We start from the raw sequence: 25,096 nt of genomic DNA on the forward strand, positions 1-25,096 counted from the left end.
CCTGTTATCCAGAATGCTTGGGGTTTCTTTCCATAATTTGTATCTCCATACCATAAATCTACTTAAAATCTATTTAAACATTAAATAAGCCTAATAGGATTATTTTACCTCCAGTAAGAATTACTTATATCTTAGTTGGGATCATGTTTTATTATTACAGAGAAGGAAGTCATTTTTTGATTGTTAACTTTAACGGGGTTGTTCACCTTTAAATTAACTTTTAGCATGTTATAGAATGACTAATTCTAAGCAGCTTTTTAATTGGCCTTCATTTTTTATAGTTTTTGAATTATTTGCATGATTCTTTTGACTTTATCCAGAATTCAAATGGGGGTCACCGACCCCATCTAAAACAAATGCTCTGTAAGGCTACAAATGTATTGTTATTGACACTTTTAATTACTCATTTTTCTATTCAGGCCTCTTCTATTCATATTCCAGTCTCTTATTCAAATCAATGCATGGTTCCTAGGGTAATTTGGACCCTAGCAACCAAACTGATGAATTTACAAACTGGAGAGCTGCTGGATAAAAAGCTAATCCACAAATAATAAAAAATGAAAACCAGTTGTAAATTGTCTCAGAATATCACTCTCTACAACATACTAAAAGTTGACTTAAAGATTAACAACCCCTTTAAATGGTGTCTATGGTAGACAAACTTCCATTAATTCAGAGCTTTCTGGATAACGGATTCTTCTCTGGGACCCAGGAACTTTGGGTGAGGAATAATTCCCTGCATCCACAAAAGAAAAATTGCCGGCCCTGAATACTGTATTATGGATGATTTTTTTATTCTTTGCACTTAATAAATTGGTTACTCTGCAATTTTATTTAACCTACAGGTTTCCCATTAGCAAAGAGCTGCTCATTACAGACCCATTTTAGTTTATGCTTTGCCTCCCCTCCCATCTGAAAAACTGAAAAACTAGAGGGATCACCTTGGCCCTATAGAGGGAAATCCCAATATATATATATATATATATATATATATATATATATATATATATATATATATATATATATATATATATATATATATATATATAGTTTTTTTTTTTTAACGCAGAATGTCTGGGGATGTTTATAATAACAATGTCGTATATCTGCCCATGCACACGTACACAGACGGCATTTAAGGAAAGACAGAAGGACGGACGTACAGACACAATGCCCACATATAAAACACAAAGCCAGACAATAGCAGCTCACTAAGGCCACATAAAAATAAAAGGTAGGGGAATATATAAAAATCCCAGGCTTGCCAGTAAATCACCCAATATACAGATAGCGTTTATTTGCTTTAGACCGGCTAACAGACCGCTATTGCCTACGCCGGTGTATTAAAAATTGATTATGGTGAATACATTTCCATGAACAGCATCTCAATTATGCTTTAATCTATTGTCGAGCTGTTCATTATGCACGAGACACACACAGGCCTTATGTGAGCACAGGGACAAACAGTAAGGGGGAGGTGGATGCAGAACGTGAAGAGACAAATACACATTTACACCAATCACGGCCTACACATCTTTTTTTTTTTTTTTTTACAATGGAACGGCAAGGCACCGGGGGTCTCTACGGTAACGGGGGTCTCTAGGGGACGGTGAGTGCTATGCTACCTCTCTCTCTCGGCTGCAGTGTCATAAAGCTGCTTGTTCACCTTCATCTGCAGGGCTGTCAGCAGAAAAGCGAGCCTCACCGGCTATTGGTCACCCTAATCGCATGCAGAAACCATCAAAATATTAAAGAGAGACAATACTTACTCCAAGGTCAGCCCTGGAATTCGCAGCCTTTCCCGCTGGGCCTTCATGGCTGGTATATTTTAGCACAATCTATAGAGACCATGACACACATCCACTGGCAGCATCCTGCCACTGACAGACAGCCAACATGAGCCACTATAAAGGAATGGACTAACAATCTCAGGGGGGGAGGGGGGATTCTGCAAGTTTGGGTCCTTCCAACCTCTAGCTGGAATAGAGAGGTGTCAGCTGCTATAGTCAGGTTAACACGATGAATGCAGCTCTGATTGTGCAAAGGAAAATGCACACTAACAGAATTGCAAATGAGCCGTCGAGCAGTGAATATTAAGCGCCTTGTGCGTCTCCTTCACATCACGACGATGCTCCATAGTCTGACACATGCAAAGCTGCAATGCACATTGAGGCTTTCCCATCATAACAAACAGACACGCAGAGATCACTGCTGCACCCGACGCACACGCCAATGGCATTCTCCGCTGGGAAAGTTACACTTGCATTTAAAGGTGTACTTCCCCATCAAATCAACTTTGGACAGCAGTATTCTAATGCAATCTACAAATACTTCTTTTTTTTTTGTGGTGCTTAAATATTTGCAATTTTTTTGTTCTGCTGCTATCTGGGAATTAGCAGGGTTCAGTGGGGTGCCAGAATGAAGGATACATAAGAGAGGCCTGAACAAAACACCAAAAGATAAGCAATAATTAAACGGGGGGGAAAAAGAATAATAGTAACATTGGCAGTTTGTTCTTTGGTTGCTGTGGTCAGTGAGCATAGCAACCAGAGAACATTTTCTGTTGCCAGGGTGAAACTGGGGGGCCCACCGGGACTGCTGTCCAGGGCCCGCCGCCCGCGTGTGCCCGGACTGCGCCATTCGCAAACACAAATCGCTCGGCGCTCAGACGCCACTGCTTTGCGCCGAAAAAAAAGGAGGAGGGTCGGGCCTGGGTGGGCCCAAGAGGGTCGGGCCCACCAGGTTTTTTCCCGATCTCCCGCCGGGCCAGTCCGACCTGTCTGTTGCAAGCTGGAAATAGGCAGAGATAGGGAACACTTAGGGGGTTATTTATCAAAGTCCGATTTTATCTCAACATTTTCTGCTACAAACGCCGATCAAATCCGCTCAGGTTTTTTTTACGCTTATTTATAATTACATTTTCCCGAAAATTTGCTTTGTGGGAAAAAAAAATCTGATTTCCACGTTTTTTTTTCAAATTTTTCACCCGAAAAATCTGATTTGTTATGCTTTTTTGCCCGAACACTTGGGTGTATTGCATGAAACCCAGCGCACATCAAAAAATCATTGGGACTTCTCCCATTGACTTATATGCAACCTTGACAGGTCTGAGATGCCGGATTTTCTGATTCAGACTTTTTCATCCTCAGGGTTTAATAAATTCCGAAAAATTTGTGATTTTTTTTTTTAAAACTCAGATTTTATTAAAAAAAAATCATGAATTTTTCGGGATTTTTGTATTGGTTGTTAAGTAAATAAAACCCTTAGCATAACAAAATGCAAAAAAAAATAATGTAGACAAGTTTAAGGGGCAGATTTATCAAGGGTTGAAGTGAATTCAAGGGAATTTTCAAAGTAAAAAAAATTTAGAAATTCGAAGTGATTTTTTGAATACTTCAACCATCGAATAGAATACTACGACTTCGAATTTACTTCGACTTCGATTCGAAGTAAAAATCGTTCGACTATTCTATAATCGAAGTACTGTTTCTTTAAAAAAACTTCGACTTCAATATTTCGCCAAATGAAACCTGCCGAAGTGCTACGTTAGCCTATGCGGGCCTTCTACCGCATTTTTCTACGTTTTTGAAGTCGAAGTAAAAATCGTTTGATCGTACGATAAAATCGTTCGAATCGTTTGATTCGAAGGATTTAATTTCTCGATTTTACTTCGACCGCAGAATAGCCAAATTTGATGAAAAAAGTTTGAATTCGATATTCGAATTCAAAGTATTTTCATTCGATAGTCGGATTTCAAAGTATTTTTAACTTCGAAATTCGACCCTTGATAAATCTGCCCCTAAAAGTTGCTTTGAATAGGTCTACAGAATACAGGAATAGGATCAATTATCAGGAATGCTTTGAAACCGGGTTTTTCTGTAATTTGGATCAATACCTGAAGTCTGCCAAAAACCCTTTAAACCTGAAATAAATCCAGTAGGATTGTTTTGCCGCCAATATGGATTCATGCAGCTTAGTTACCATTAAGTGCCAGGTACGGTTTTATTATTAAAGAGAAAAGGGAAATCATTTTTAATAATTTGAATAATTTAAAATGGATTCTATAGTATAGTTATCAAAGAAAATGCACAACTTTAAAGCTGTACATTCATTAGCATACCCTCCAACATTTTGGAAATAAATAGAGGGACAACATTTTTTGACCACGCCCAGTTTTGTGGCCACACCCCCTGATTACCAAAAAAAAAAATTGGCAGGTTATGAAAGTTTGAACATATTTCTGGTTTTTTTTTCAGTTATTACAGTTTTGCTAATGAAGGTGAATTGCCCTTTAAGCTGTGAGTCTAACTTTTCCCAAGGAACCTGTTATCTTATATTGTTACAATTACTTATTTGCTTATCTCAAAATTGTTACAAAAGTATCTTATCTGCAGCTGTTGCTCTTCTGGGCTCTTAATTGCCAAAAGGCAATTAAGTTAGAAACTTTGTTTCTTTTTCTGGCTGTTCAGTGCAGAGAAAAACTGGACTTTCCAGTACAAACGAGGGACTGCGGGTTGAGATGTCAAAAGAGGGACTGTCCCTCTAAACAGGGTCGGAGACCTGCTCCCCCAGAAAAGTAGGTTAATGCCGCCCATTTCTGAGGACAGTTGAAGCAAAAGGTGTACACAAAGAGATTCCAGGGGCAAGTGGGGGTACATTTTAATTAATCATTACTGAACTCTCCAGGGTTTCAAACAATAAACAATTGTCCCTCATTTACTCGGAAACACACTTGCCTACTTATCTGATCTGAATATCAATTTAATTTTTTTTAAGGTCCTTGGCATAAAAGGTTACCCTTGATTTTACAGGTACACAAGATAAATATAAAAACAGCTGCACAATGAAGGAGGAAATCTTTATACCACATTTTGGTGCATAACAACTAAAATATCCTGTTTATTTCATTAGTTTAGATGATCTGGTACTTCTGACAATACAGTCCAAAACAAAACATTTTCAGTCGACATTCACAAACATAAAAATATGGGTTATTCCTAAACATACCACTTTATATTTGTCTAGGGGGGTGGGGTAGGGTTGCCATCTTCTGGCTGTGGAACTCCGGGCAGGGGGCAGAGCAGCAATGCAATGGGGGGGTGGTTCCTTGATGGGGTGGATCTGTGAGGGGCGGAGCTATGGCGATTGGCTGATTGCAGCGTCAATCATAGGAAATCCTGCCCCGTTTCCCTGATTTGGAAAACAGGGCAGGCAGTTTTGACCCGGACAACCTTTCAAAGAAAACTGGGCTGTCCGGGTCAAAACCAGACAGGTTGCAAACCTAGGGTGGAGTCATCAGAAAGAGGTATGGTTTTGGTGTTTGGTTATGGGTCAATATGATCTAGATCAGTGATCTCCAACCAGTGGCTCGTGAGCAACATGTTGCTCTCCAACCCATTGCTACCAGTGCCCCCAAAGCAGGTGCTTATTTTTGCATTACAGGCTTGAAAGCGAATTTTAATTGCATAAAAAACTAAGTATAGTACCAAGAAGAGTCTCCTGTAGGCAGCCTGTCCACATAGGGACTACCAAATATCCAATCGCAGCCCTTATATAGCACCGCAAGGGACTTTTTCATGCTTGCGTTGCTCACCAACTTTTTTTACATTTGAATGTGGCTCACGGATGAAAAAAAAAAAGGTTGGGGACCCCTGATCTAGATGGTCATTTGGAAATGTTGGCTGGATTTATCCTCAATATACAGTAGCTAACTGAAGTGAGAGGCAACAATGGAGTAACTACCTGTATGGTTTTAGTCCGGTAAGCTAATAAAAGTATGGGACCTGTTATCCAGAATGCTTTGGACCTGTTTTTTTTTTGGAAAATAGATCTTTCCATAATTCGGATCTTCATACCTTAAAGGAACAGTAACACCAAAAAATTAAAGTGTACCAAAGTAATTAAAATACTGTATAATGTACTGTATACTGCACTGGTAAAACTGGCGTGATTGCTTCAGAAAGCCTATTATAGTTTATATAAACAAGGTGCTGTGTAGCCATGGGGGCAGCCATTCAAGGCTCAGACGACATAGCAGATAACAGATGCACTTTGTAAAATCCAATTGTATTCTATTCCAGAGCTTATCGGTTACCTGTTTAGTAACCTGAGCCTTTTCTCCTTTTTCAGCTGAAATGGCTGCCCCCGTGGCTACACAGCAGCCTATTTACATAAAAAGAATGTGTTTGCTTTAGAAGGACTACAATAGTTTATCAATGTAGGCCAACAGCACATTATATTTTAATTTGTAATTTCGTCTCACTGTGTATGGCTATTTGTATACAGTAGAGATAACAAATTGGATTTGACTTCACTTTGAATTCTTTTAAAATGCCTTAATTTTTTTGGTGTTACTGTTCCTTTAAGTCTACTAGAAAATCATGTAAATATTAAATAAACCCAATAGGCTGGTTTTACCTCCAATAAGGATTGATTATTAAGAGCTTTCTTGATAATGGATCCCATACCGGTACTATAAAACCCCGATAACATTTTAAAATAAAATTTGGCAGAGCCAATGATATAAGCTTTAACAGAGAATTAATTTTGGATTGTCAAGTGGGCGCTACAAGACTGAGTGGAGTAATGGGACAAAAAAAATGTTACACCAATGTACAAGTATGCTGCAAGTAAAGAGCCAATGGATCCTTCTACTATCACATATGCTTCCAGTTCTGAATATGATTACATTTTTGAATTACATGATTACATTTTGAAACCCCTGAATCCTTATATTATGGTTAAAATTTTCTTTTCAATGTTTTTTATTTAAAAGTGACCATTAAACAGTTGCTAAATGAAGCTGAAAAGGTCAGTACGAACTCTGTAGCCTTTAAACCTGTAGCAAAAATAGGACTGACTTTATGGGGCAGATTTATAAAGGTCAAGTTTGTATTTCCCACAAAAAAATTGAGTTATTGAGAGTACTTTTGAATAGTGATTGGCGAATTTGGGGCGTTTCGCAGAAAAATTTGCGAATTTCCTGCGAAATGGCGAAAAATTTGCATTTCATTTTACATTTATTAAACTCTAACGCTGGAAATAGCTTGAATCCAAAAACACACCATCTAAAACCAGTCAAGGTCATGTAGGAGTCAATGGCAGAGGTCCCTTGAACCATCTGAATATGTTAATAGCCTTTATGATGTTAGAGGTTTTTTTTGGTGGGTTTCCCTTGAAAAATCTATCAATTCTGTTTTGTCCTACTGAAAACGTAATCAATTAAGAGTTGTTTACATTTAAATTATAAATGAAATGACAAATTAGAAACCATTTGAGTTGTGAGTTAATTTGAAGTCTAAAAAAGCTCACATAACTCTAAAATGCGACCTTTGATAAATAACCCCTTTGTTTCAAATACACAATGTCAACATTTTAACACACTGTACTTCAATACTGAAACACATATAAATATTTATTAAACAAGCTAAAAGGACTCCATCCCTTAAAATCACTGGATGGCAATAGGAGAGGCCCCTCCTATTTTATTTTTTTCGTTTTTTGGACCCCCAGTTCCTGCCAAGTAAAAAACGACTGGATCCTTATTCTGGTTCCCTTTTCTAGAAATGTGTTTGGGACTTTTACAATGTTTGCAAATAGCCGCATCTTTAACGACAAAATTTAATGATATGACTGCACCTTTAAGTAGGGATGCACCAAATCCTTTCTCAAAGATTTGTCCGAATATCGAACAGAATCCTAATTTGCATAAAAGTGGTAAAATATTTATACTTCCTTATTTTGTGACGAAAAGTCAAGTGATTTCCCTTCCAGCCCTTATTTTGCATATACAATTTAGGATTCAGATTGGCCAGACACAAGGAATCGGCCAAATCTTGCTAAAAAAGGCCGAATCCTGGCTCAATCCCAAACCGAATACTGGAAAAAGATCATTACACAGTTTACTGGGAACTGGGCTAAATGTTTCCCCTCTTTTTCTCTGTCCTACCAGTTTTTCAATGCACATATACTCCTTCTTAAACCACACACCCTACACTTTAACTGCAGTTAGAAGCAGACTAGATATTAGGAATGCACCGAATCCTTCGCGAAAGATTTGGCTCAATACAGAACCGAATCCTAATTTGCATATGCAAGTTACTGGTGGGAAGGGAAAGACTTTTTTTCCCCCTCCCCACCCCTTATTTGCATATGCGTATTAGGATTCTTTCGGCCAGGCAGAAGGATTCTGCCGAATTTGAATCCTGCTGAAAAAGGCCAAATCCTGGCTAAACCCCAAACCAAATCCTGGATTCGGTGTATCCCTACCTTCAATTCATAGATTTCAAAGCTCTGAGTTTTGACTGAATCCAGAAATTCTTGAATGTCAAAGATGACATTGACTGTTGACACAGGCTTAGTTTGTTTTTGTTACCAAACTACCAAAATTCCTATTCTCCCTTTAAAGGAACAGTAACACCAAAAAATGAAAGTTTTTTACAGTAATGAAAATATAATGTAGTGTTGCCCTGCACTGGTAAAACTGATGTGTTTGCTTCAGAAACACTACTATAGTTCATATAAACAAACTGCTGTGTAGCAATGGCGGAAATTGAAAAAAGGCTATATGGCACAGGTTAAATAGTGGATAACAGATAACTATGTTCTACAGAGCTTTTCTGTCATCTGCTGTGTAACTTGAGCCTATTCTCCTTTGAATGGCTGCCCCCATTGCTACACAGCAGCTTATTTATATAAACAAAAGTAGTGTTTCTGAAGCAAACATCAATTTTACCTGTGCAGGGTTTAACTTAAACATTTAAACAGGTTTTTACTTTAAAACAATTTAATTTTTTTATGTTACTGGTCCTTTAAGGTGTCCTCAGGAAAACAACAGACTAAGTACCGTAGATGCTCACAGCATCTACGGATAGAAACATTCACATTTATTACAAGGCTCCTGCTCCCCAGTTTGCAGAGGCTCCGGAGCACAGCTCAAATGACAGCGACTTCCAAAGTGTCGCAGCTCACTGCCGCTGCCTTCATTTGATAAATGATTCTGAATCACGCTTATTTTTAATTGCGCTTTTCAAATGGAGGTAGCAGCTTGTTCTTGAGCTCTAGACCAAGTCAAATAGAAAATTGTGCCGGGACGGTTTCCAAGGAACCTGACAGAGAGCTTGAACATTAAGCAAAGAAAAATTATAAATGTTTAGTAATGTTTTTCTAAATGTGGTGTAAATTCATACTCTCCCATAATAAAGCCCTCCAACTCTCAGAAAAATAACCAATCCGTGAGACTTCCCCTTTTGATTGCATGCTCTTATGGAGTGATTTTGGTCTATTGGTCTAAAACTAGACTCCTTGACCCTATTAAAGAATCTTACCAAACTGTGTGTGTGTGTGTTTTTGTGTGTGTGTGTGTGTGTGTGTGTGTGTGTGTGTGTGTGTGTGTGTGTGTTTGTGTGTGTGTGTGTGTTTGTGTGTTTGTGTGTGTGTGTGTGTGTATATATATATATATATATATATATATATATATATATATATATATATATATATAATTGATATATATGTAGATATCCCCCTTTTACATATTCTTAAGGGAGCCAGGACATGGGCAGATTCTGGGAGTTTTATTCGCCTGGCGACTAATCGCCTCTTCTGCGGGGCGTAAATCTCCCAGAACTGCCTTCCGTATGCTATAATGAGAAAACGCCAGTCGCCCGAAGTTTCCTCGTGAGGCAACTTTGGAAATTGAAGTGCCGTGAGTGCATTGGCGCTGGCGTTTTCTCATTATAGCAGGCGGAAGGCAGTTCGGGGAGATTGTTGCCCTGCAGAAGAGGCGATTAGTCTCCAGGCAACTAAATCTCCCCAAATCTGCCTGTGTGCTTAAACCCTAAGCCACCATGTTGTGATGTGTGATGTCCTGTGTGCTCCCTCTGAGATTTCCTGACCATAAATAATGCATCTCTAGACATTTTTTGTTTCAAAACGCATCAGTTAATAGCTCTGCTCCAGCAGCAGACTTATGAACTGAAATACATTTTTTTTTCAAAAGAGCAAACTGATTTTTTTATATTCAATTTTGAGATCTGACATGGGGCTAGACATGTAGTTAGTTTCCCAGGTGCCCTCAGTCATGTGATAGACTTCAGTCATTCTTTACTGCAAAGTTGGAGTGAAGACAACCACCTACCCCCCCCCCCCAACAATGGGAATGTACCAGATTGCAGTCTAATGGAACAAATGTTACATCAGTAAAGAGAGCAGATATAGAGACAGGCATGACTGGCTACAGAAAAGAACACTTCTGCATTTTTCATTAAGACCCAAACAGTTATTGCCTTCGGAGAAAATGCTAATATTTTAAATTAGCATTTATGAAAGCTATGTTCTATTTGTAGTAATTCCTCTTGGGTTTTTAAAAGCTTTCCCTACTTTTGTCTTCTCCGAAGTAAATATGGTAATACACAATCCATACAACATGTGAAAAGACCTTTATATGAAAACTGTTCCCCACAGAGTCATTTTACAGGGTTATTTCATCACATCATTACCAACTATTATAGTAATGTTTTTTTAATCAAGCTTTAAAAAGTGTTCTGTTACTTTTGGTGGTGGTGTTTCAGGAATACAGTTTTATATAGTTTCTTCTAAGCGTGGTAGACTTTTCACTTGCATTTGTGGATGCAGTATTCCTGAGGCTTTTTAGTAACAGGGTTGTATATAGAAAACAACTGGACCAACACTCCCTTCGGTGAAAAAAATATGAGTTTATTATTTCATCGCATTACAAGAGCATTTCAGTTCTTATTTGGAATTTTCACAGCTTTCTCAAATTTCATTTTTTTCAGTGTGACATTGTTTCATGTTAGAAAAATGGTTAAGAAAGAAAAAAACCTGAAATACACAGTTTTGTTTTCAGCCGCACGGTTTAATATTTTTAGCCACTTTTTGCATCAATAATACCTTAAAGGGAACATGATCCTTTTGGGTTTTTGGCTGACCAGCTGTATTTGAAGGTCAGAGTGTCAGTGACTTTAAGTGCCCTGGCACATGGAAGCGTTTGCAGTCTGCGATACATCGGGCTACATGGGTGACAAATGCCCCTAGTTTCCTTCCTGCTGGCAGTCGTTTAAATCACCTGCGGGAAAACATACAGTACTTGGTGTGAAGTAGCCCATTATTCCTCATGATACAACTTCAGGCTACTTCGGGAACAAGAAAGAGACGTGTATGGTTTTCCCCACCGGCAGGAAGGAAACCAGGGCATTTTCTCCACGGTAATGCCGATTTACAGTAGATGGCAAAATTTCATATGTGCCATCACCCTATCTATTCACTTCATGTATGGACAGTTAACCATAAGATGGTGGACACTCATAGCCAAGAAAAGTCAAAATCCTGCTTTCTACAACAGCGAATATCCCAGAGAGAAGTGCTCAGAGGAGCAAAAGTTTACAGAAATAGATTTTTGGATTTTAGATGCTCTTCTGGGTATTCTTGAGTAAGCCTGTTGCTGCTTTTCACACTATTTTGGCCTATTTGTTGTTAAGATTTTCTTCAGGACATTCAGTTTAATCAAATGACACTTCTGTTCCTCTATTTAAAATAGTCCAACGGATTCTCAGTTGGATTGGGATCAGGGCTTTAACTGATCATTGAGGGACATTTACCCTTTTTGTCGCTTCAGTGTTGACGGGACTTATCCTCCCCACGTTGTCTTATTTATTTACCAGCTTTGTTTACTTGTAAATGTAATAGCCTCTATACTATTCACCGTCAGGGAAACCGTTTCTCCTCATACAAACCCCCACCCCGTGCCAAAACAGCCTCTAATGGCCATATTGTTATGGAACTATAATGATAGAATTGCAGGGTGGCTTCTCACATCCTTCTTTCATTTTGTTTTATTCATTTAAACACATTTGAATTGTTTTCAAAATTCACAATTGAACAAGTATAACGTCCCCTTAATTTTCCCAGAAAATGCCGAATCAATTGCTTCATATTAAGCCTGTATGGATTGGTGCCCTTCTGTACTTCCATGTCCCCATACCCACAGTATAATGACGGAAAATATGGTAATACTTTATAAATATGTATTTTTGTTTGCCATGAATCATTAAACATTATTACTACTAAATACTTGCTAATTATCTTAATTTCATTTCTCTCGGTTTCTCAAGTCTTTGTTTGATGTCGCTGGTTCCCACCATCGGCGGCAGAGGCTGCTCTGGAGATCATAAATGAGTGCAATTAAAACTTTGCTGAAGAAGTGATGCCGCATTGCTATGATCTATTAAACATGGAAAGGACTTGGCTCCCACATCCCCTGACTTGTTTTCCTATTAAATAACACAGCTCACAGCCTGACAACCCTTATCAGAGTCCAGGTCAGTAATTCATTAAATTTTTTCTACACCCATGACCAGTAGGGATGCACCAATTACAGGTATTGCCCATATATAGCAAATTTTTGCAGGACTTTCTTCAGAAAGATTCTTAAGGGGTCATTTACTGATGTGACATAGACAAGCACGAGCTGACATGTCCCCTGTCAGGACCTGTGGCCGCAGGTCTTTGCATTCCAGAATGGAATCCACCCCCATGAATATGGAAAGTGCTTCCAACCCCTACTCACCCTGTGGTGAGCACCAGAGATCAAAGGGTGCAAAGGAGCCATGTACTTTCCACCTGCACTATATTCTACCTTGCAACTGCCGCTGGTGTGCTCTACACCTTTGTACAGTATAGGATCTGTTATTTGGAAACCCGTTATCCAGAAAACTAATAAATTATGGAAAGGTCGTCTCCCGTAGACTCCATTTTATTAAAATATTCCAATTTTAAAATGATTTAATTTATCTCTGTATTAATAAAACAGTACAGGTATGGGATCCATTATCCAGAAAGCTGTGAATTACGGAAAGCCTGTCTCCCATAGGCTCCATTATGATCAAATAATCCTTTTTCTCTGTAATAATAAAACCGTAGCTTGTACTCTATCCCAACTAATATTTTAGTAATCCTTACTGGAAGCAAAAACAGTCTATTGGGTTTATTTAATGTTTATATGATTTTCAAGGTATGAAGATCCAAATTACAGAAGGATCCCTTATCCGGAAAACCCCCAGGTCTCGAGCATACTGGATAACAGGTCCCATACCTGCACCTTGTACTTGGTCCAAACTAAGATATAATGAATCCTTATTGAAAGCAAAACCAGCTTATTGGATTTATTTAATGTTTACAAGATTTTCTAATAGACTTAAGGTATGAAAATATAAATTAGCAGGAAAACCCCAGGTCCCAAGCATTCTGGATAACAGGTTCCATACCTGTATCAGGCTTTTGCTTCTTAAACATCCATTTCACTCATGCTCTATAAGTGGTATGGCAACACAGATGTCCCCTAAAAGTTACCATCCTACTAGAATTAATGTTAATCGACAGTACAAAAAAATATATTTTGTTTTTGCCATATGTTGACCTTTTTCTCTGTAATAATAAAACAAGAACTTGTACTTGATCCCAACTAAGATATAATTAATCCTTATTGGAAGCAAAACCAGCCTATTGGGTTTATTTAATGTTTACATGATTTTCTAGTAGACTTAACGCACGAAGATGCAAATTAAGGATAGTTCCATCATCCGGAAAGCACCAGGTCCTGATCATTCTGGATAACAGGTCCCATACATGTACAAGAAAACCCCCAGACACAAGCGCTTTTCCTGTGTTCAGCAACAATGGTGGGCATGCAAGTGTACCAAATTCGCACCTCTTACTTCATACATAATGCAGAAATATCAAATCTGTAACCTTCTAGCTGCTGATAAACAACAATCCCAGCAACTCATTGTGAGCCAAAGGCTGCGGAATCTGTGGTCTAAGTTAGATTTACTATTCACACCCGTTTGGGACGCTCTTATCTAAACGTTAGTTTTCGTTATTCTGTACGTATAGTATTTGCAGATTGCCTGTTACTTGGCAGTTCTCATTCATTTATCGTTAATATGCTAACAATAACGAATTGCTCTCAAAGCTGAGTAGGATACATGCAAAGAAGATATTACAGAAGGTAATGCAATACCATATGTGCCAGCTGTTGCAAATCATTCAGGTAATTGGAAGAGGGGTGCAGACTAAAGCACCTCACATTTACATTTTTTTCATCTTAGCAGCTAGGAAATATGAGGCATTAATAAACCAAAAGTGCATGTTACGGTGCCGATATTACATCAGTTAAAGTGGAATTGGATAAAGTGTGATTTTTCAATTGATTTGAACTACATGTGCCAGCAAAACTCCAACCTGCTGCCTATTGCCCAGCCTTTAGTATGCACAGACAGACATGGCTGGGCACATTTTAGGGCCGGCATGTCCAAAGTCAGGCCCCGGGGCCAATTGCGGCCCAGTTTCAAATTTACACCGACCCTCAGCCTCCGTTATGAAATTAATAGTAATGCGGCCGTCCAGCACAGTGCAATCAGGAATCACGTAGCCGTAGCAGTAATATTTGGGCACATTAGTGAAATGATCTGCCACTTGGTCTATACTGCTGCCGGTGTGCTGAAGGTGTTAATAATAGACACGTACTGGCACGTAGAGACGCGTTGTTTTTGCATACTTCTTTAGGGCTGAAGGTGCAATAGACATACTGACGTGCCAGTACAGTAAACTAAAGAAGTATGTGAGAGCGGCGCACAGTGGCGTAACTACTAATTACTGGGCCCCACAGCAAATTATTTTTCAGGCCCCCAAAATGTTTAGAGGTTGACTTGTTTCTCCAATATTTATTGAAATTGTATATGAATTAGGACCTCATGGGACCCCTATACCACCTGGGCCCCCCTGCAGCCGCAGGGTCTGCTTCCTCTATAGTTACGCCCCTGGCGGCGCATAACTACATACCAGTACATGTCTATTACTAACACCTTCAGCACACAGGCAGCAGTATAGACCAAGTGGCAGATCATTTCACTAATGGGCCCAAATATTACTGCTACGGCTACGCGATTCCTTGTTTATATGAGTAAAATTATGTTAATGGTTTAAAGAATATCAGGCTGTATGGTCGGCCGCCACACATTTTCACCTCGCCAAATCTGGCCCTCGTTACAAAATGTTTGGACACCCCTGTTTTAGGGGAATTACCTGCTTGAAATATCTTCCTAATTTACAAATATTGGCACTAATTTAGTGTTTATACCACATGGGCCCATGGGCTTGTGGTGTGTATTATGCCTTTGTATCACTTTTTTATTGTTTATTACATGGTAATAGAATGAGACCATTTTACAGAACGAGGTGCACCCAATGTTGCCAACACTGTTCCCTTAAGATGTACCAATATTCCAAGATCATAATGCCTAACAAGCTGCTAAACACATTTGAGAGCGGTTTAAAAAAAAAACAAAAAAAACAGAACTATGTCATGTGCCTTCTGTGGCCTCCCCAGTCACCAGATCTTAACTTGCTGAAACTGTAGTAAAACATTCTGAATCTCAGTCTATCATATCATATATTTTTACCTTTTTCATCCCTCCAAGCTGGAGGCTAATTTCCAGTTAACCACACAGTTTAGGACTTGTACGCCAGTATTCAAGGACAGAAGCTGCTTTTAAGGGGAAAAGGGGTCTATTTTGTATGTTCGGTACTAAATATTCACATTTCCAACAGGTGTTTGGCTTTATCCTTCACGTTTTCCTCCTTACTTGGGATACAGAATAAAACAAGCTGAATGCATCAAATTACTAAAAATTTCTTCTAGATTTGTTTTTTTTTGTTTTTTTTAGGTCTGAACAAGTTTTACTGGTGATCTCAAATAATAGACGGACAGAGAGAGAGAGAGAGAGACTCATATTGTGACACAAGGGGCATGTGCTTTATGTTTCTGCTGGTTCCTGGAGAGCTTTAGTCTTGCTTTAATAATTAGTCATATCAGAATAATGTGAGCATTCTCTCAGGTCTAGACAGAATTTGGAAACAGGTCATAGTATGACCTGAACCAGTTTATTTAATCCCAGGTTGTCAGACAATGTTTATTTATTTGAAAAGAAAATTGCATTCTGTTGAGTTAGAGAGAGCAGCAGGGAGCCACCGGCAATAGAAACTTGTTTTTTTCAACTATGTTTTACTGGCAATCAAAACGTACCAGGAAACATAGGCCTTTTGCCGTGCTTTGCCTGACAAGTGTTAGTATATACTAGCAACTCCATTATACCTACCTATCCAAAACGTGGCAATGCAATCAAATCCGCAAACTAATGGGGGAATGTAATAAAATTAATAAAAAAAATATTTGCAATGTGAAAATGTATGCCTCTTCATGTCCTGTACAGTTTAAGGGCATAAATAGGAGGGTAATATGTGCGTCTATTTACAATGGCTGGGACATTATATAATTGCCAAGATTGGACCTGATAACATGGGCATGGTACAATCAGAGAAGAAAGGTAGAATCAGAGATCAGTTTTCAAGGGGCAGAGGGAGAGTTCCTTATGAATGAATGTAGGGATGGAATTCTATGAGGTATGTGAACGCCTTCTGTTTTAAGGCAGCTTTAATGCACTTATTGCAAACTGGCTTCCTTCGGCCTCACCCTAATCTGTGGCCCCACTGTTTGAAGAAAACCTAATATTGGTCTTGTTAAAAGAAAAAATGACTGCTAGCATATTTCTAGCACCCAATAGGAGTGATGACAATGCGGTTCCAACTCCATTTACCCCAAAGGTCCTCAATCAGGTCATCAGAATTTTTTTTTCAGAAAAGAAGAGTTGTAAAATATATTTTTTTTTAAAAACAAACTTTCTTATATATATTTTTTTAAATATATCCAATGTGGTAGGCAAAACACTTCCAGCTTATAACTTCCCATAAGAAGAAGCATTAGAGCAAAGCAGGCAGTAACATAAAATGATAAGGAGTTATTACCACCAGTGAGGCACTTTGTTTGTAAAAAGCATTAATTCTGGTAAGGAAATAAATCTTATTTTAGTCATATGAGAGTAGATATATTACCCAATCAATCTTATCACTCATCAAAGTCTGACAAACCAAAAATATTATTGCATTATCTATTTGTCATATGGATAGTGTCAACAGCTTCCACACACCTCCGAATAGAAAAATAAATGACCCAATATTTCTTCCCATGTGAAGTCTTTTAATAGCAACATCAAAACTGGACACAGTGGAATTCAGAAAAATCCATTTTATGTTGAAAAGAAAGTCGGAGCTGAGTAGACCACTTTGAGATGTGTCCCACTTAGAAGTTCCCCTGCAGGATTTTTACTGCCATGATCCAGAGAAATTAAGTGTCGAATTTCATGGGTGGGCCAGGGGCCCCTGACGGTTCATCAGATATTATAGCAGGCCAGTAAAGAAATATTTAAGCATAATATTAAATATAATTTAATGTAAAAAATTAAAATTAAGGACAGTTTAATAATGAAAAATGTATCCAAGGGAAATACTTAATTTTCCTTTAATGAGTGAAAACAGAAATGCCTTAAATTACTCCACGTGACAGAGGTCTTCAGACTTTGTTGGGTTTTGCACCCTTTTCAGTGAAATATTTCTTTGGTAACCAATAACTCATAATGAGGTTACATATATATATATTTTTTGTGAACACTTAATTGTTAACGGATGATTGGCTCATTTGAATGGTGCACAGATTTTCACTAGCCAATGAATGGCTACAATCCACTCAGCCCTTGCCTGACACACTGTCTGTTCTGGCTATAAGACCTGAGAGTGCTCCTTTTCTGAGGGAAAAAAACAGTCATTGGTAACCTATTCATCTACAAATTTCTCCCTAACTGCCACATTCCCGTTTCACCAGCCAGTTTCAGAGTCACTGTTTTATGAGATTTCCATGAAAACGTCAGCATAGAGAGACTTCAGTAACTATAAGGAAAGCAGACCCCCATTTCCCCCTTGCTTCCTCTCTGGCAAAAGGGTTGGTACCTGTTAGATAATGAAGTATTTAGACTTTAGAAAATAAAACTGCATACCTTGTAGATCAAATCATTATGTCACTATGCAAAGCTGATTTAAATGATGCAACTGCCCAACCAAAGTGAGCAATGAGATGCAATTCCACTGATTCCAACACCATTCCATCTTTCCCACCATAACCAAGACATTAGAATTGCTTCAACATTGTCTAAAAACACCTTTGATTTCTATATGGAATTTTAGGAAAGCAGACCCCACTTCGTCTGTTCCCTCTCTTCTTGTGGAGGGAGGCTCATTATTATTTTTTATGCTGTGGAGCATAGGGAAGTCATCAGAAGGACCTAGGCATAGGCTGACGGGGAGATTTGTCGGCCGTGATTATTTATTTTTTCTCCCTGAAAATGTGTCTCCATTGGAAATAACTGAAATCGCTGGTGGTAAAATCAACATATCACTAAGTCACCCAAAGTGATTCAAGTGATTTTGGAATACTGAAGTGGCACATGGGTTTTACCACCAGCAATTCACATTATTGCCTGTGGGAAAGCTTTGACAGGAGATTAGTCGCCTGCAGAAGCAGAGGTTTATCTCTAGTGATGAATTTCCTGGTGTGCCATTGGCCTAAAGCCTGCGGACTATTTCAGAAGATGTGAGGGTCCATAATACTGTGTGAGGGAGGTTACTGAGTGGACCATCAGCCTGGGTGTCCAGAACCCACCACGTCTGCATCCACAAAGACCCCCTCTCCCGAAAGCCACCTTCCCTGCCACGCACCACATTAGTTTAAGTAAATTTGCAGTGAGAAGGACGTTTCAGGGCTTAGTGGCCAAGTTATTGCCACACTTTGGTTGGGGGGGGGGATCACCACTGCACTAAAACGGTTCCCCCAAAGTGTGCTGAGCAGACAACATAACTAGTGGTGCGCTGCAGAGCATTATGCAGACACACACACTCAAAATGGGCTCTCTGATTGGCTCAATCTCTCCTTTGCTAACAAGCTGGAAGAATATGGTAGCATGATAGCCCCTGGCGGCCGCTGGAGGTGTACTTGCAAGCAATATGTGACAAATAAAAGCAAGTTTTATATATATATATATATATATATATATATATATATATATATATATATATATATATATATATATAATTTGGAGATATTATAGTATCCCAACTGCCACCCCTTCTGATAACTAAGGTTTTGTCACCCGAGGCAAAATCCTCAGATTTCCTCATTATAGAAGCACTCCTATGGAGTAGCATCCACAGTATCCACGCCAAGGCCCATTTGATTTACTTCCCATTGTCCTAACAGCCCAGTCCAACCCTGGAGTGGACATAACTGCAACCCTTATATATTTAGGCAAACATTTACATCTATGGCAATTAACTGTACACTTAAGGATGGTGGAAAAAAACTAGGTGCCATATCCAGAATACCAGATCGACCGTGGTACTGCCCCATTATATGAAATTAAGATTTTTGCCATCTTTATCCCATTCATTTCAACAAATACATAAGGCAACATTCACATTTACCTTTTAAAAATCAATAAAAACACAGACGTACACCCCACTAAACAAATTTAGGCGGATATCTGGCAGGGGTTGGCCCCATTTTCACAAAACCATATTAAACTTTGGAAAAAGCTACTGTTTTATAATTATATCCAACGTGTTAAGGAACTGGCAAAAGGAGCTGCGGTTTTCCTCTTGGAGTAAGCGCTGATTGTACAGGATCACACTTAAATGACAACATGACAAGTGGGTCTCACAAGAAATTTAGGACATTAATTATGCCAAACAGCAGTCCCCCCCCCAGTTGCATAAATATTAATACATAGAAATATATGCAGTTTCGTGTCAAAAGCAGTGACTTTTATAACCCAGGAATATATTATCAGGAATTTTATAATTGCATTGGCTCGTGCAAACTTGGGTAATTCAGTTATTGACTAAAAATTCAATTTACCTTGATTGCCAGACCTTCAGAAAGGTTATTAATCTTATCTAATGAATAAATGTATGCAAACCTAACCCTCCGATTAGTGATGATGCTCTTGGGCAGGTTTTCTTGTTACCAGTATTAACCGACCACTTTGTGATGCGATAAGAAAAGCCGATATTGAGTTATGAGAACTCACATCTGTTGCCTTAGAGATCAAAGGGTAATTTTACTAAAGGGGTGCAAAATGAATAATTCAATAATAAAAAAACCCCATCAATACTTCCCACAATACTGCATTTGAAACAGCCACTCAAGCACAGAAGCAGGTACAACAGGTATCTATTATGTATGGTCAGCACAATGGTGGTGTATGGACTATTTAGTGGTATATGGACTATTGCAAGCTATTGTAGTGCTGTATGTGCTATTGCACCCTATTGTAGTGGTATATGGATTATTGCACCATACTGTAGTGGTGTATGAACTATTGCACCCTATTGTAGTGGTGTATGAATTATTGCACCTATTGTAGTGGTGTATAAACTATTGCACCCTATTGTAGTGGTGTATGGATGGCAACAAGCCCAACTCTTATTGGTTTGCCACTCCACGGGTACTAGAAGGAGTGCTCATGGATGCAAGACTCAATGGGAGCTGCTGTTCAAAGCAGGCAGAGAATTATAGATTCAAGCTGAAAGGAACCGTTCAGTGTATAAAAACTGGGTAAATATATAGACTGTGCGAAATGAAAAAAACAATTCTAATATAGTTAGTAAGCCAAAAATTTAATGTATAAAGGCTGGAGTGACTGGATGTGTTAAGCTGGCCATAGATGCAAAGATCCGATTGTACGAATCATCATATGATCGGACTTCCCCATCTCCCGACCTGCCACTAACAATTCCGATCAAATAAAGTAGAAAAGAACAGATCAGCCGATTTTCTGCCCCTGACAGCAATCGTACGAAAGTTATGTCTGAAAAAGCTGGTGACAGTCTCCCTCTGAAAATCGTACGATCGGCAATACACGCAGAGATATTATCGGCAGCCGACAGAAATCTTTTAACCTGTCCGATCGACCAAACGACCAATCTCCGCCAGACGAAAAATGTCAGGACTCTCCACACACGGTCCGAAAATCGTACAGATCCATCAGATCTTTGCGTCTATGGCCAGCTTAACATATTAGCCAGAACACTACTTCCTGCTTTTCAGCTCTATAACTCTGAGTTAGTCAGAGACTTGAAGGGAGGCCACATGGGACATAACAGTTCAGTGAATTTGCAATTGATCCTCAGCATTCAGTTCAGTTTCAAAAGAAAATAGTTATACCCATGTGGCCCTCTCAAGTCACTGATTGGTTACTGCCTGGTAACCAGTCAGTGTAAACCAAGAGAGCTGAAAAGCAGGAAGTAGTGTTCTGGCTATTATGTTACACATCCAGTCACTCCAGCCTTTATACATTACATTTTTGGCTAACTAACTAGATTAGAATTGTTTTTTTCATTTTGCACAGCCTATTTACCCAGTTTTTATTTTTATACTGAACAATTTCTTTTATCAAAATTACTTATTAAGCCAAGATAATTGGTCATAAGTCTGCAGAGATACCAAGCCAGATCTAAAGTGATCCAAGCACATCTTGGCTCCGCCTGCCCTGACCCTGGCCCCACCCCTGCTCAGTTCAAGCCTTACACACATTTTGCCCGTGCACTGCCCCAGTAATCCTGCTCTGTTCCAGGTTGTTTATACCATTGGAACGGACAATTAAATCAGACCATGATTTTAGCTGTATAGTTGACAATAAGATAACACATTTCATAGTCTGTTCCAAGGTATTATAGACTGAAATAGACTGTTGTACAATAGCAAAACACAGTTATTATTATCATTGCACCAAAAGGTCATCTTTTTGTTTAATACATGTGCAGCATTACATATAGGATAGAGTTTTATAGGCACATGCATTTAAACAAAATCTAATATATGAATGCATTTTAATACACATTACAGATTTCCTCCCCGCAGCAGCTGTGTGTGTAAGGTAAACACATGCTAATTATCATCAGAAAATGTAATATTGAATTTTGCATATGTGTTTTGTAACTTGGCTGCCAATATCAACTCTATGAATAAAACATCAATATGAATTCAATGTCAGATTTCAACAGAGAGAGAATGCACGGCCGTGGTACTCACAAGCTTCCCCGTCTTGGAAGGCTCAGTTCCTTCTGTAACAGAACAAAGTATAGGGTGTTAGAAAGAAATTGTATAAAAAAGATATACTTTTATACAGCCCCCACCAACAAAAAAAAAAAGGAGTATTGTTTCCATAGAAACAGGGTAATTCTTGTGTTTGGGGAGACTTAAGACATTCTCAACAAAGATTACTTTATATAATCCCAGGCCAGTTCCATGTGTATTACCCCAGAACAGACACAACAAATACCAGTTCTTTTCTATTGTGTCTCACCAAATGCGGGCGAGACACAATTCAGCTTATTATTAAACGATATATATAAAGATAGATACATACAGTAGATATCTAGAATATTGAAGGATCAGCACACTTTCATTGTGTGAATAAAGTGTCTTTATTAGTAACACAACATTATATCCAATGTTTCGGTCCCTCCTGGGGACCTTTATCGAGGAGGGACTAAAACATCGGATATAATGCTGCATACCTCCCAACATTTTGGAAGTAAAAAGAGGGACAAAATTTTTTTTTTTCGCACGTAGCGCAGCAATTTTTTGACCACACCCCTTTCTGTGGTCACACCCCCTAATTACCATGTTTGTTTTACAAAATTTGGCAGGTTATGAAAGTTTGAAAATATTTCTCCTTGTCTAAACTGTGTTTTTGTGTCTCAAAATTGTTACAAAGTATCTTATTTGCACCTGTTAGCTGTTCTGGGCTCTCTGCTAAAAGCCAATTAAGTGAGAAACTTTGTTTCTTTTTCTGGCTGTTCAGTGCATAGAAAAGAGGAACTTTCCAGTACAAATGAGGGACTGCGGGTTGAGCTGTCAAAAGAGGGACTGTCCCTCCGAAAAAGGGACAGTTGGGAGGTATGATGCTGTGTTACTAATAAAGACACTTCATTCACGCAATGAAAGAGTGTGCTGACCCTTCAATATTCTATATCATAACATATTGATTGTGCACCTCTGCCACGTGGCAGGCACTTATTGGAAACAGTGGGTACAACCCATGAGCAACAATGAATTCAAATAAATCAACGGGAAAAAAATATCTGAAATATATCCCACATTAACAGTGAGTTAATCGAGTGAGGGAAAAAGGGAGCAATAATTTAAGGGGTCCATCAACCCTACCAATGAACCCCGATTCGGGTCGAATCCTTCTGCCCGACTGAACCAAATCCGAATCCTAATTTGCATATGCAAATTAGGGGCAGGGAGGGAAGTCACGCGACTGTCACAAAACAAGGAAGTAAAAAAATATTTTCCCTTTCCACCTCTAATTTGCATATGCAAATTAGGATTTGGTCTGCGTTCAGTATTCGGCCGGTTCTTTCGCTAAGGATTCGGGGGTTCGGCCGAATCCAAAATAGTGGATTCGGTGCATCCCTAATAATAACTGTGGATCTTAAAGGATAGGTAAACCTTAAAAATAAAATGATGTAAAATTGGTCTAAGCACTTTGATTTGAAGTAACACAAATTATTCTTCATGGTGAGGACAGTGAGGTTGTGGAATGCCCTTCTGAGTTGCTTGGGTGACTGATTCCCTGCTATCTGTTTATAATATCCTCTAATGTAAAGAGTCTTCATGCCCCCTCGCAAGCACCTTTACTCAAGAGAAGACAACCCCAACAGCCTTTTCTCATAGTTTAAATCTTCAATCCCTATACCAAGTTCAGTTGCACACTTCTCTGCACTCTCCCTCTCCAGTTTGCTATTATCCTTCATAAGTACCGGAGCCATAAACTGCAAGTTTAGGGGACTTTGGGTAAATAAAAGAAATAAGAGGCAAGTGACAGGGCTTAGCCACAGAGAAAGCTCATTAAACAGTTCACCCCTAAGGACAATGGTGCTGCTCTGTGCCTCCCAAATCATAAGTGGACCTCCACCTAAATAATTACAATAAACTACTGGCTAAAATAATGTTGTACCAGGACTAATGATATTGCCAAAATGTCAATTCCCACAATGCCTTGCGTGCTTCTGACCGTCTCTTTCTTCAAAGGTCTGCTAGTCAATGAAGAAGCAAGTGGGGAAGCCAACGTGGAATCTACAGTACAGATACAACTTCCTTTTCAGGGTTTCTCTTTGATTTGTGCAACTTTTCATGTCTACTGGCAACATGCAGTGCCACCATAAACCTCAAGAGAGAATTTCCAGTGTGTAACAAAATCAAAAATAATTCTTCTATATACCACAATACACTTCTTAAGAGACAACATTTGTTTTATGTTTTAGCAGTTTTACAAATCAGCAACATTATCACTCTGGAGAACCACCTAATTCAACAAGTCATCTTTTTTTTTATTTATTATTATTATTATTATTATTATTATGAAGTGCACAACATGTTTCGGATCAGGTGATTATTTTACATTTACTTTTAAAAATAAACACAGTAAACTTTTTAAGAGACAGCATTTGTTTCCTGCTTTAACAGTTCAGTGCAATCACTTTATTTAGAAAAGAGGAATACACAAAGAAGATGCAACAAGCAGCAGATAAAACTTTCCCCGCAGTCGCATTTTCCTTAGAGTCAATCTATCTGGCAAGTGCATTAATGAAGCATTTTCCCCAGTGAATGTGCAAGGAATATGCACAGAGAAAGATAATACTCAATTCTTTTACTTTCCCCTTAATATTGCTACCTCGCATGCCAATCTTCCATTCTAAAGGGCATCTTCTTCAATTTTCCAATGCTATAACTATTAATTGAATACATTTTAGATGCGTTTCAGCTTCTCATTTGAAATACCTTTATGTTCTGCATTTCTACTATTGTGATTGACCTTTTGCAGCTTCTGTTCCTTTGCTTGTACTTCAGAAAGCATTTGAAAGATTCCCCTTTCCGTTTAATATCCCCTCCTGCCTTTTTATCTCACCTCCCAGGCTCTGATTTGTGTTATTACCCTAGAGAGCAAATATTTCACAGTGATTGGAAGACTTTTAATATATTGCCTTTGTCCCACTGATACCATTTCTTTATTTACCAAACAATCCAGAGATATGGGAGATTGTGACGTCAGTACAACACGCATTA

At 38.7% G+C, this 25,096-nt stretch overlaps 1 protein-coding gene across 4 annotated transcripts in view; it reads right to left on the reverse strand.

Annotated features, from left to right (window-relative positions):
- Positions 1 to 25,096, reverse strand: part of LOC108695735 (microtubule-associated serine/threonine-protein kinase 4-like) — a 360,023-nt gene that overhangs the window by 153,407 nt on the left and 181,520 nt on the right. For 3 of the 4 annotated variants that reach the window (XM_041569085.1, XM_041569088.1, XM_041569100.1), the window contains one exon: positions 22,052 to 22,083. In XM_041569085.1, the coding sequence (XP_041425019.1) occupies positions 22,052 to 22,083 (32 nt within the window). Of the gene's footprint in view, positions 1 to 1,769; positions 1,929 to 22,051; positions 22,084 to 25,096 lie in introns of those variants that run through there. The other variant, XM_041569093.1, reaches the window with a different exon arrangement.

The sequence above is a fragment of the Xenopus laevis genome, chromosome 1L (genome assembly GCF_017654675.1).
Source record: "Xenopus laevis strain J_2021 chromosome 1L, Xenopus_laevis_v10.1, whole genome shotgun sequence".
Classification (NCBI taxonomy): domain Eukaryota; kingdom Metazoa; phylum Chordata; class Amphibia; order Anura; family Pipidae; genus Xenopus; species Xenopus laevis.